This window comes from Phaseolus vulgaris, chromosome 3 (assembly GCF_000499845.2).
Source record: "Phaseolus vulgaris cultivar G19833 chromosome 3, P. vulgaris v2.0, whole genome shotgun sequence".
NCBI lineage: Eukaryota > Viridiplantae > Streptophyta > Magnoliopsida > Fabales > Fabaceae > Phaseolus > Phaseolus vulgaris.
Window position 1 is genome coordinate 33,056,923 of NC_023757.2, and position 13,899 is coordinate 33,070,821.

General features: G+C 35.2%; 2 protein-coding genes across 3 annotated transcripts; one reads left to right on the top strand and one right to left on the bottom strand.

Moving 5' to 3' along the window:
* The first annotated feature begins 6,789 nt into the window (after positions 1–6,789).
* On the top strand, positions 6,790–13,713 carry LOC137807197 (threonine synthase 1, chloroplastic-like). 2 transcript variants are annotated; one of them, XM_068607693.1, is made up of 2 exons: positions 6,790–8,848; positions 8,964–9,248. In XM_068607693.1, the coding sequence occupies exon 1, from the start codon at positions 7,254–7,256 to the stop codon at positions 8,829–8,831; it is 1,578 nt and encodes a 525-aa protein (XP_068463794.1). In that variant the 5' UTR covers positions 6,790–7,253; the 3' UTR covers positions 8,832–8,848; positions 8,964–9,248. The 2 variants fall into 2 exon arrangements, with proteins under 2 accessions (XP_068463794.1, XP_068463793.1); XM_068607692.1 differs by lacking the exon at positions 8,964–9,248 and adding an exon at positions 13,042–13,713 and having other exon boundaries at positions 6,969–8,848.
* Positions 10,103–13,480, bottom strand: LOC137807198 (WD repeat-containing protein VIP3). The gene is made up of 2 exons (XM_068607694.1): positions 13,142–13,480; positions 10,103–10,853 (listed from the first exon to the last, which is right to left on the bottom strand). Exons 1-2 carry the CDS (start codon positions 13,478–13,480, stop codon positions 10,227–10,229), a joined length of 966 nt encoding a protein of 321 aa, XP_068463795.1. The 3' UTR covers positions 10,103–10,226.
* Positions 13,714–13,899: the final 186 nt, after the last annotated feature.

Below are 13,899 nucleotides of genomic sequence, written 5' to 3' on the forward strand. Positions count from 1 at the left end.
GACTTGAGCGTCGGAGTGCCTTTTGCAGGTCCCCCCTCAGTCGGTGCTCACGAGACGAACGAGAGTCGAGACTAAGAAGGAAAGGCGAGGAATGAGCAAGGAAGGAGGTGGAAGTGCAGCGTAACCGACCGGCAAGGAGGAAGAAAACAAGTCCTCTCAATAATTCTCTAGGTCCCATTCCAAACGAGAATAGTTTAATTATAAACGTGAATGGTTAATTGTTTATTCATTATTTAAAATACCAACCACCTCATAATAAAAACAATTTAAATTTAAATATGAATTATATAAATAATAGGTAGTTTATCAAGATAATGTTAATAAAATTAATAGAAATAGACTTATGTTATGAGTTTTATTTGTTATTTAAAATATAAACTTTAAAATAATTTGTAAGGATAAAGAGTTTAATTTTAAAGTATAAATTAATAAACCATATTAGTTATATAATTAAAAATAAATAAATCTATCGCATTATGGATTCATATGACCACTAATTCAATTTTTAGTAAGCAAATAAATATAGACAAATTTTTGGGGTCCCTTCCTTCTTACCTACTTTATTTTCAACTAGAATTAAAACGTCTATAACACAATACTTTTTAAATCAAATTCACTTTTATACAAAAATCTCATATAAAATTTTTTTTTGTTGAAAAGTCTCGTCGAAGTCTTTCTCATGTTGCATAAGAAGGATGCTCTTAAACTCGTAAAGACTTCTTGGCCTTCTCTCAAACTACCATATTGTTTTAGGAGTTAAAGTCACATTGGTCGATTTTTTTCCAAAAACACCTAACTCAACTTTATGTTTTTTATCTTATTTTTTTTTATTGTAGATATTGGATCTTCCATAAGGATATAGTGACTCATAACTTTGCCATTCTTAGCTTGAAAGCCTTTTATTTTATTTTTCATAAAGGAGTTTATCTCCAATGCTTCTTTCAATGAACTTCAATAGTTGACCATTTTTACTTCAAAATTTCCAATTCGCCTAAGGTCCCACCCCACACCAACTTGAATCTCATTTGGAAGCCAAACACCAAAGATAGAGTTTATAGTTCCATGAAGGAACTTAACAAATCATTCAGCATCACACCCTTCATGAAATAATTTCATGATATGTTTAAATCGAACCCTATGTGAAAGTCTCAACCAAGAAAGGATGCTTTGTTGGAGAACGACTGGACAATGATCTCTCTGCTTGGTGCCTCTAAGATTTGACTTTGTCTTTGTTGCATTGGGTTTCTCTTCAAACGTCTTGTCTTTCTTAGTCATAATCAAGCCCTCCACCTCAATTGCTTCAATAAGTTCTCATTGGAGATGTTCACAATATCTTAAAGGAAGAATAAACATTGAACAAAGTTAACATTTAGAAGATAAAGTAAAAACAAGGAAAACAATGCATATTGTCTATCTCCATGACGATAAAGAGACATATACACACCAATGATACTTTGGGTGAAAGCTTATGAGATTTTTTTTTTCAACATTCCCAAATATAAGGGGCAAAAAGAAATGTCATAAGTTGCAAGGAAAACCACCTTACTAGGTTTTGATAGGGTACTATATAAGTGAATGAAAACTTGATGGAAAAGATATAAGAAAGGGCCTTGCAAATTACTTAAAATGTTTGAAGAAAACTCAAATACTTAGAAAAGTAGGTGGATGTCATGTTCAGAACTCACACACACACACTGTGAACTCATCAAATGAGAAACATACATGTATATCCCTAATCAAACAAACATACATGTAAAAGAAGTTAACTAAGATCCCTCTCGACCATGACACACGTTGTGAATAGCATAATAACAAACAACTAATAAGATGTCATTCTCAGTTGGGGTCTCTAACATGGAGACACTTTTTTGCGAAAGAGCGAATGAGAAATGATCACATATACTTAGAAAAATACTCCATCAACATCGAATCCACCTCACTTATAGTTCACACATAACAGAAGATCATTCTTGACCTATTTTAGGAATTCACTCTTGGTCATAACCCTAGGATCCACTCAACTAAGTTATCATTAATGGTTAACAATGATCTAGCACCATAGTCACCCTTAAAACCAAATCATGATAGCAAATCCATCTCTTTGAAAATCACCTCCACATGGTATCTTCCTGAACCACGTTGATAAAAACATTACTCACCTAAATGCTTGAATATGAGTGCAAGTAGTCTCCCACACAAGTGTTCCATTACATACTTATAACAGTCAATGGGAGGACAACCCAACATCCACAACATATTCCATTTGTCAAATCTTTCAAATATGATGGTTTGAGTAGAGATGTTCACACCCCTGACACAATCATGTTTGTCTTGTAATCAATGTGTTGCCACTAAAAGACATAAATTGATTCTTGCTCATGTTTTCACCAACATGTCACCTCGACTTGAGGCACAGGACAATGGGTACACAAATAGTCACCTAATGATTTTTGTTATACATACAAAAGTGATTCTTTTTAAAATGTCTTTTGAACATGAATTGTTCAAATGTCAAATTGATATTATTCTTGTTTTAACACACTATTACCTAGATATTTAACTTTACAAGACAAGAGTTTACCGAATCTAAGAGGTCATTGTACCAATAAAGGCTAATATCATTCTAACCTAAAAAGGATTAACATCTTGACCCACTAAAATGATTATTATTAGCGGGTACTTTCATGTGTAAGGCATTAAGCACCCAACTTAATCAAGATTCATTTTAAAAAAAAAAAAAACATTAAGATACTATAAATACAATAAATATAATGTAGATGTTTATTAATTGCACATGTACACAAAAATATCAACTAACTTAAAGTGTCTTTTCACAAACATACACACCTTCAAATAAGTGTTGAAGGAAAACATCTTGATCTAATTTGAAAAGGAATATTTTAGATAAATACACAATGCCATCATCTAATAACAAATAAAAACGAGAAGATGTTATTTCTACCTTTATAAAACGAATAAATAATTATATAATTTTTAAATAATAAAGAGTTTATCACTATAATATTGTCAAATTTGAATTGCAAACTTATGTTATAAAATTTACTTTAAAATAAAAAATTTAAAGTAATTTGTAATGATAAAAAAAATAATTCTAAAATATAAATAAATTAATCTACATTAAGTATTATTAAACGCCGATAAAAAAATAAAAAAGTATCATCAAACATAAGTAATATAATTTAAACAAGTGTTGAAAGAAAACATCTCACTCAAAGAATATCAAATGAACATCTCATTTAAAGTACATAAAAAATTTAATCTTAAAATATAAACTATTTAAATTATATTAGTAATTAAAAATAAACGAATACTGATTTAAGAAACAATGCATCAACTTGACCAGTAACCCACCCGGTATCTTGATTCTTATCATTATCATCAACTATACTACAATTTTGATGATTATAATTATTTATAGGTTTAATTAAGTTTTATTTCTGTGATAAATTTAAGTATCATTTACTAAATTTCTATTGATTTTTTTTTTGTCTTTTCAATTGAATTTTTGTAATTTATTTTTTTATTAGGTTATGTGATTGTTATCTTCTATCGTCATAAAAAAAATTATTAGATAACAATAAATTCTTACTATCACCTATGTCACAATAAAAAAAAATTATTAGATAACAAGAAATTCTTACTATTACCTATGTCACGATGACAGATGATATGATTGATGACATGGAAATAATTGACCACAAAAATTAAAAAAATTATGTTATTTATATTAATCTTGACATATTTTTTTATTAACCACAAAATTTAATATTTCTTAACACCTAACAAAAATTTAATATAAGATATACTTAATTAAAAATATAAAAACTTAAAAGATTCAATCGAGTAAAAAAATTTAATAAATACTTAATTAAATTCACCCATAACATTCTTAGTTTGAAGGCCTTTTATTTTATTTTTCACAATGGAGTTTATCTCTAAAGCTTCTTTCAATGAACTTCAATAGTTGACATTTTTGCTTCAAAATTTCCAATTTGCCCAAGGTCCCATCCCACACCAACTTGAATCTCATTTTGCAGCCAAAAGGAACATAACAAATCATTCCATGATATGTTTAAATTGGACCCTATGTGAAAGTCTCAACCAAGAAAGGATGTTTTGTTGGAGAACGTCTGGACAATGATCTCTCTGCTTGGTGCCTCGAAGATTTGACTTTGCTTTCGTTGCATTGGGTTTCTCTTCAAACGCCTTGTCTTTCTTAGTCATAATCAAGCCCTTCACCTCAATTGCTTTAACAAATTCTCGTTGGAGATGTTCACAATATCTTAAAGAAAGAATAAACATTCAACAAAGTTAATATTTAGAAGATAAAGTAAAAATAAGGAAAAAATGCATATTGTCTATCTCCATGACGATAAAGAGACATATACACACCAATGATACTTTGGGTGAAGCTTATGAGATTTTTTTCAACATTCCCAATTTAAGGGGCAAAAAGAAATGTCATAAGTTGCAAGGAAAGCCACCTTACTAGGTCCTTTGATAGGGAAATATATAAGAAAGGGCCTTGCAAATTACAAATGTTTGAAGAAAACTTAAATATTTAGAAAAGTAGGTGGGTGTCATGTTCACAACTCTCAGTACACACACTGTAATCTCATCAAATGAGAAGCATACATGTATATCCATAATCAAACAAACATACATGTAAAAGAAGTTAACTAAGATCCCTCTTAACCATGTCACACATTGTGAATAGCATAATAACAAACAACTAATAAGATGTCATCCTCAGTTGAGCTCTCTAACATGCAGACACTTTTTGCGAAAAAAGCGAATAAGAAATGATCACATATACTTAGAGAAATACTCCATTAACATCGAATCCACCTCACTTACGGTTCACACATAACAAGAGATCATTCTTGACCTATTTTAAGAATTCACTCTTGGTCATAACCCTAGGATCCACTCTGCTAAGTTATTGTTGATGGTTAACAATGACTTAGCACCATAGTCACCCTTAGAACAAAATCATGATGGCAAATCCATCTCTTTGAAAATCACCTCCATGTGGTATCTTCTTAAACCACTTTGACAAAAACATTACTCACCTAAATGTTTGAATATGAGTGCAAGTAGTCTCCCGCACAAGTATTCCATTACATACTTATAACAGTCGATGGGAAGACAACCCAACATCCACAACATATTCCATTTGTCAGATCTTTCAAATATGATGGTTTGAAATAGAGATGTTCACACCCCAACACAATCATGTTTGTCTTATAATAATTATATTGCCACCAAAAGACATAAATTGATTCTTGCTCATGTTTTCACCAATATGTCACCTCGACATGAGGCACGGGACAATGGATACAGAAATAGTCACCTAAATGATTTTGGTTATACATACAAAAGTGATTCTTTTAAAAATGTCTTTTGAAGAGGAATTGTTCGAATATCGAATTGATATTATTCTTGTTTTAACATATCATTACCTAGACATTTAACTTTATGAGACAAGAGTTTACCAAATCTAGGAGGTCAGTGTACAAATAAAGACCAATATCATTATAACCTAACAATGATTAACATTTCGACCCACTAAAATGATTATAACTAGCGGATGCTTTCATGTGTAAGGCATTAATCACCCAATAAGGTTATTAAGACACTTAATAAAGATTCATTTAAAAAAAATCATTAAGATACTATAAATACAATACATATAATGCAGATGTTTATTAATTACACATGTAAAAAATATATCAACTAACTTAAAGTGTCTTTTCAGAAACATACTCACCTTCAAATAAATGTTGAAGGAAAACATCTTGATTTAATTTGAAAGAGAACATTTTAGATAAATATACAACGTCATCATCTAATAACATATAAAAGTGAGAACATCTTATCTCTATCTTTATAGGACGAATAAATAATTATATAATTTTTAAATAATAAACAGTTTATCATTATAATATTATCAAATTTGAATTACAAACTTATGTTATAAAATTTACTTTAAAATATAAAATTTAAAGTAATTTGTAATGATAAAGAAGTAATTTTAAAATTTAAATAAATTAAACTACATTAAGTATTATTAAACATAAGTAATATAATTTAAACAAGTGTTGAAAGAGAACATCTCACTCAAATGAATATCAAATGAACATCTCACTTAAAGTACATAAAAAATTTAATCTTAAAATATAAACTATTTAAATTATATTAGTAATTAAAAATAAAAAAATACTGATTTAAGAAACAATACATCAACTTGACCAGTAACCCATCCGGGTATCTTGATTCTTACCATTATCATCAACTATACTCCAATTTTGATCATTATAATTATTTAGAGGTTTAATTAAGTTTTATTTCTGTGATAAATTATTCAATTTCTATTGATTTTTTTTTTGTCTTTTCAATTGAATTTCTGTAATTTTTTTATTAGGTTATGTGATTGTTATCTAATATCGTCATAAAAAAAAACTATTAGATAACAAGAAATCTTACTATCACCTATGTCACAATAAAAAAAAAATTATTAGATAACAAAAAATTCTTACTATTACCTATGTCACGATGACGATGACGATATGATTGATGACATGGAAATAATTGACCACAAAATAAAAAATTATGTTATTTATATTAATCTTAACATATTTTTTTATTAACCACAAAATTTAATATTTCTTAACACCTAACAAAAATGTAAAATAAGATATACTTAATTAAAAATATAAAATTTAATTAGAAGTAATTATTTATATCACCCGCTATGATAAGATCTGTAACGATGAACATGTTGGATTAGGAAGAATCCGAAACAAGAGTTTAGTGATATGATGTGATTCCTTTTTCTTGATCCCAATTTCTTGATCCCAAGTTGATGAATACGTGTTTGTTCTCAGAACGAAAGCAGTGGAAAAAAATTCCTTAAAAAGCGATGCCAAAGCAATTGTTTGATGAAGATTCTGTCTAACTACAGAATCAGCAGAGAAAGAATCCAAATGATATTGTTTTATTATTACTATTGACTATTATGAGTCACTAAGACACAATTATGACGATAGAGAGCATAAATTACACGTGCAGATGAAGGTGGGTGGTGGAATAACATTCTCCTTCAAACCCTTTTCTTTTTCTTTGAGAAAATAGAAAAAAAAAGAGAAACATAAGAACCATTCATATTTCATCACTGAATTCACTTAAGTGCTTCCGTTTCTGATCTCAGAAAAAGAAGGATAATAAGGAAAATGATGTCGTCTCTGTTCAAACCTTCCTTCTCCACTCTCCCAAACCATTCCGTTTCAATCCCTAACAATAAAAACCGCTGCGCCTCCACGCTAGTGTCATGCACCTCCTCCACATTCGATCCCTCCTCCTCCCACCTCACCACCAACAACCACTCCCCTCCTTCGCCTCCGCCGCCGAACATCAAGGACGAGGCGCGCCGCCACCGCGCCGCCGACGCGCACGACTTCACGGCGAAGTATGTTCCCTTCAACGCGGGCTTCGACTCCACGGAGTCCTACTCGCTCGACGAAATCGTGTATCGTAGCCGCTCCGGGGGACTCCTGGACGTGCACCACGACATGGAGGCGCTGAAGAGGTTCGACGGCGCGTACTGGCGGACGCTCTTTGACTCGCGCGTGGGGAAGACGACGTGGCCGTACGGGTCCGGTGTGTGGAGCAAGAAGGAGTGGGTTCTACCGGAAATCGACCCCGACGACATCGTGAGTGCCTTCGAAGGCAACTCGAACCTCTTCTGGGCGGAGCGGTTCGGGAAACAGTTCGTCGGAATGAACGATTTGTGGGTGAAGCACTGCGGAATCAGCCACACCGGAAGCTTCAAGGATCTCGGCATGACGGTGCTCGTCAGCCAGGTCAACCGTCTACGCAAGATGAACCGACCGGTGATCGGCGTGGGATGCGCCTCCACCGGCGACACCTCGGCCGCGCTCTCGGCGTACTGCGCGTCGGCGGGAATCCCCTCCATCGTGTTCCTACCGGCGAACAAGATCTCGACCGCGCAGCTAATCCAGCCGGTTTCGAACGGCGCTCTGGTGCTGAGCATTGACAGCGATTTCGACGGGTGCATGAAGCTGATTCGCGAGATAACCGCGGAATTGCCGATTTATTTGGCGAATTCGTTGAACAGTTTGCGGCTGGAGGGGCAGAAAACCGCGGCGATTGAGATTCTGCAGCAGTTCAACTGGGAGGTTCCGGATTGGGTGATTGTTCCCGGTGGCAATCTGGGAAACATTTATGCGTTCTACAAGGGATTCAAGATGTGCAAGGATTTGGGGCTTGTGGAGAAGGTTCCGAGGCTTGTGTGCGCTCAGGCTGCGAATGCGAACCCTTTGTATTTGTACTACAAGAATGGGTGGAATGACTTTAAGGCTGTCAAGGCCAACACTACGTTTGCTTCTGCGATTCAGATCGGTGACCCTGTCTCCATCGACAGGGCGGTGTATGCTCTGAGGAATTCGGAGGGGATTGTGGAGGAGGCCACGGAGGAGGAGCTTATGGATGCCATGGCGCAGGCTGATTCTACTGGCATGTTTATATGTCCGCACACTGGGGTCGCTCTCACGGCTCTCATCAAGCTCAGGAATGCGGGCATTATCGGAGCTGGGGAGAGGGTTGTGGTGGTCAGCACTGCGCATGGCTTGAAGTTTGCGCAGAGTAAGATTGATTATCACTCTGGGGCCATTCCTGGGATGGGGCGTTTTGCCAACCCTCCCGTTTCTGTTAAGGCGGATTTTGGGTCTGTCATGGATGTGCTCAAGGATTTCTTGCATGCCAAATCCCCCAACTATAACAACTCTTAACCCACTCCTGCTGCCAAGTAAGTGAAGCTTGGTTCGGCTTTCTCTGCTTACGCTGTTTTACCATCTTTCTGTTCTTCTCTTTTGATCCTTGTTGAATTTCTAAGATTAAGATTTCGTTCAAGTATATTCCAGGGCTTTCATTTCATCAATATGCTTCTGAGTTCCTGTCTCACACATTGCATATTTGCATGCACAGTGAAGACCAGGGCAAGTGAAGAATAGGAAAAATAGTACTCTCCCCTGTGTATAGTAGCAGTTGCTTGTTACTTTTACTAGAGACTTTAGATGTTTGTTGCAACTGTAATCACATCAAATGGATCTTGAATTTAAGCTATTGATAGTAGCTTAGCTGTTGAGTTTTAGATTTTGTACAATGGATTTTGCCTTTATATGTATGGATAGTTTTGTTGTTGTTTTTTTTTTTGTATTTTGCCAGAAACAATATCCCCTGAAAAGCCTAGTTCCTTTTCCTCTTTAGCCCACACACCACGACGCTGCACTGCTAATATTGGTATCTTTTTATTTGCAAAAAAGCTTGATTATTTTAGTCAAACACGATTACGTCCTTAATAATATATTTGACTAAAAAACGAAAATAAAAGGTCGCGGAAGATTTCATGTTTGGGTTTTTTCTGGATACCAACTATTGATTTAAATTCTTGAATGTAGACTAGTTTTCGACTTAGCTTATTTTTATACAAGTTAGTGGTTATCCTCCGTGTGACCAATTTTGTAATGATCACGCAAACAACTTCTCATCCTGACAATCAGCAGAAGATATGATCCCATACGGCTTTATAAGTATTGTTCCATCAACATACTTATACCAAAAATTAAGTACTGCATTTAAATAATCTTGCTGTCTTTCAGCTTAAAAAAATTGGTGAAAAAGAAAAGGAAATCCCCGTGACTTGTGAGAATAAATTTCTTTTAACTTTCTTAGTTCCAAATAATTTCATAGTATAATTCAAACAAAACATATGGGGTGACGTGAAAGCATAATCTCCCAAGTCAAGCATTCAAGATGCAAGATTTGTTTTTGTCTGGATAAAAAATAATTTTATTTTAGTATCACCATAAATTAATCTCTAACTTCAGAAACAACCTAGGAATATCCAAGTTTAACTAAAAATAAATAAAAATATCTTGCTCCATATTATACAACCTTTCGGACTGAGCAGACTGGTTTTGTTTCGAGATGAACTAGGTCGGAACATCTATTTTTGCTTGTTATGGAACAAGCAATAAAAATTAAGACGGGAAACAAAAGATGAAAAAAAGGATACAGCATGTACAACCATGCATTTCCTACAATTGAAAATCAATTTAATGACAAAGCAATAATGAGATAACAAGCTTCCACAGAGAGTACAAATACAGCGTGCAATATCTAAATCAGGAATAATCATACAGGGAAATGCTCTTGTCATCAGATACACTAGCAAGACGACCACCTCGCGCATCACTCCCTCCAGGTGGTCTAAAAGCCACACCCCATACCTGGTCTGTATGGTTGCTCATCGTCTGCACAGATGCCCTCATGCTAAGATCCCACAGCCTTACAGATCTATCACTTGAACCTGTGGCAATGGCCGCCCCATCTGGGCTCACATCCACACACAATACCCAACTAGAGTGACCTGACATGGTCCCAACTAAAGCTTTACCCTCTGCATCATACATGTGGATGTTACCATCGTCCGAAGCTGTAAACAGTACCCTTGGATCATAAGGAGAATAAACCAGAGACCGCACAGCCATGAAGTGACCTTCAAGGTGATGTAAAAATTTGGCACGTGGAACATCAAAAACAGAAATTGTGCCATCCATTGAACCACAGGCAAGTCGTTTCCCATCAGGACTCCATGCAACTGACAGCACAAATTTCTTGCTGCCACTCTTGTCTGTGGGCTTGGGTCCTTCTGGACGGGGAATTGATAAGGTGGCAACAAGTTCCCATGTAGAAGTGTCCCAAAGCTTGACTGATGCACTACCCCCACCGGCAACCGCTAGAATGGCACCCTGAAGGTAGGAAACTATGGATGATTAAACAATTATTGTTTGGTAAAAAGGATAATTTTTTAGACTTGGGATGAAATGCCCATTTTCGTTATCACTAGGCAATGAATGATTTCTGCTTTATTGCAAATCCAAATTCATAGTGGAATGGTTACAATTTCCATAGAAGGGGAAGGGAACATGCTACAGAGAATAAACAGCACAAACCACAGATAATCTTAGTAGTATAAATTGGGGAGTTGAACTAGTCCCTTTATGTAATACTGGACTATTTGGGGATTGAGATTTCATGCTTATAATAATTTCATACATCCTTCAAGAATGCTGACCAAAATTAGGTGGATTATTTTTCTCATAAATGTTCCACATAAAACTGATCCTAGAGTTTCTCACCTCATTTTAACTTTAACAACTAACAAATGACCCTAGGGAGACAGTATACGTTGAAAAACATTTACCATGACTGCAGAATCAAACATGTGCAAACTTCAAAATAATCAAGATCGTCCATGTGACAAACTTCGTAACATTGAACATGATAGTAGTCTTACACAGAAATAAAAAACCAAGAGAAATGAAAATATAATTATATAACATGCAGTTAGTACAATTATAAGTTGATGAATAAAATCATGTCAAGTAGAAATTAAGTATGCAAAAATTGCCAATGCACTAGTACTGACTAAAATAATACAAGAGTCCATTTTAACACGCATGCAACAATTGGGAAACCTAGCTATCATGGTAGTTGAATCCAGATAAAGTATCGGAGAGGCTATTTTTTCAATTAGTAAATTGTTAACAATAAGAAACATAACATATACTTTAATATAAGACATATAAACATGCAAAGATGCAATTAATGACAGCTACATAATAAAAAAGAGTGGCTGTACGTGCATTTATGCTGTGCATAATTTCAGCAAACACAACCACCAAAAAAACACTGTGGTTGCTACATAAAATTCCTATAACAATGGATATGCTACTAAACAAATTTTGCATTATAGTCCTCAAAAAAACAAGTGTTGTTGCTGCTACTGCATAATTTAAGGGACCATCAACATTTATAGTTTATTAAGTAGACATGAGGAAAAGACAGAGATAAGTGAGTGACCAGTGGAGAAGAGAGATTATGGATGAGTGGGGTGAAGAGAAGGTAAAATAATAAGCGGACATGCCCGGAGGAAAAAGAATGACCATTTTGCCTCTCTGCTCAGATTGACGCAAAGAAATCCAGTAGATTGATTCATGAGATTCTGATTGTGACTAGAACAATACAGGATCTATTCAGGAGCGAAAAAAGTTGTTGCAGCGATTCATGTCACGGGATAGAGAATCGCATCATATTATACGATATCGCAAGAAAAGGAGAAAACACAATAGAGCCAAAAGCCATTATTAAATAAAACATGAAGAGTTTTCATTGGAAGTGAAATTTTTCTACTTCAGCCAGCAACTTTATTCTAATATAATCATGTAAAAGGGGAAGTTTCTACTTGTTTTGGGCCATTCCCACGAAATATCTTTAAAAAGAGACTGGGTAGGATAAAAACCTTCTCTCCAAAAAGCCTGTTTTGACATTTTTTTGTATAAATTTCTTTGAACTAAATTTTTTGTATGATCCCATTCTCATCGAATATCTTAAAAAGTGGAAGGGTAGTATGCAAGACCTTCTCTCCAAATAAACAGTTTTATCGCTTTTAGTGTAAATTTTGCACTAAATAGCTCTTATGTAAGGAAAATTAATATAACACGGGCAGTTTCTACTCTTTTTTTTTATAGATTTAATAAGCCCATTCCAACAAAATATCTTAAAAAAGTGGCTGGGTAGGAAATAAAACCCCGGCTCCAGAAAACTTTTAAGAATGCAAAATGTTGATTAAGAACATTCCACCACATCTTGATCATAAGTTTCAACAATCATCAGTAACAAACATGTATAAGTCAATACGAGAATCATTTCGAATGTAAATATAATTCGAGCCCAGACCTAACATACAGATTTGTTTTACTTAGGGTTCATAAAGCACGTGCCATCAGAATTAAAACAATAATTAATCACAAATCCCAGTTCTCTATGATATTTCAACATCAGAACTAATCAAGAGTCTTCATGAAAGACAAACCAGTATAGCATTTTCACACACAACAGGTTCTCTTCTCAGTTGATGAATTTTCCGTTGTTCAGTGTTTTAGGTTTAAACAATAACGAGAGGTCAGGCGTAACGAATAAGGCACGGGCTAGTTTGAGATAATTGCATAAGGTCAAGAGAAAGAAAATACTATACCTTGGGATCGAAGCGCATTTGCCAGACTTCGGAGGGAGGGGCCTCGAGGGTGGCGACGGTGGCGTTGGAATCGACATCGAAGACGCGGACGAAGCTGTCGAGGGAAGAGGAGGCGGCGAGGGAGCCTAGGGGGTGGGCGGCGACGGAGGCGACGCCGAGGCAGTGGCCGGTGTTGGTGCGGTCCAAAAGGAGGTCATCGGATCGCCAGAGCCTGACGGTCTCATCGAGGGAACCGGTTAGGAGGAGCGGTGGGCGGTTGGCGGTTGCGGGTACCCATGTGACCGCCCAGACGGAATCATCGTGCGCGTTCTCCACCGATTTGATTCCACCCAGCTTCATCCTAATTTTCTGCTAAACTCAACTGAACTCAATTCTACTCTCTGCTCTGCTATTCTCTGTTACGCTTATGCTTTTCTCTTTTCTCACTTCACATCTGCTGTGGACTTTACTTCAACTCTGCTTGACTCTCATGGGCCTTCTCTTGTTAGTCATGGGCCCAATTTCATAACCTTTATTGCTTACTGCCTCTTTTTGTTGATTCTTTTTGCATTCGTGATGCTCATTGCTACTCACACTTTCGGTTCACCACTTTTTTTATTCATTAAAATAATTAATTTTAGAAATAAGATCCAACAAAATGAATTATTTTGAATAAATTTAACTTAATCGCACAAAAAAATGTTAGAAAAACAGGGTCGATACTCTGTGGTCACTATTATTCTCGTTATCTTAACCATTTTTCCGGTATCTTTTGCATT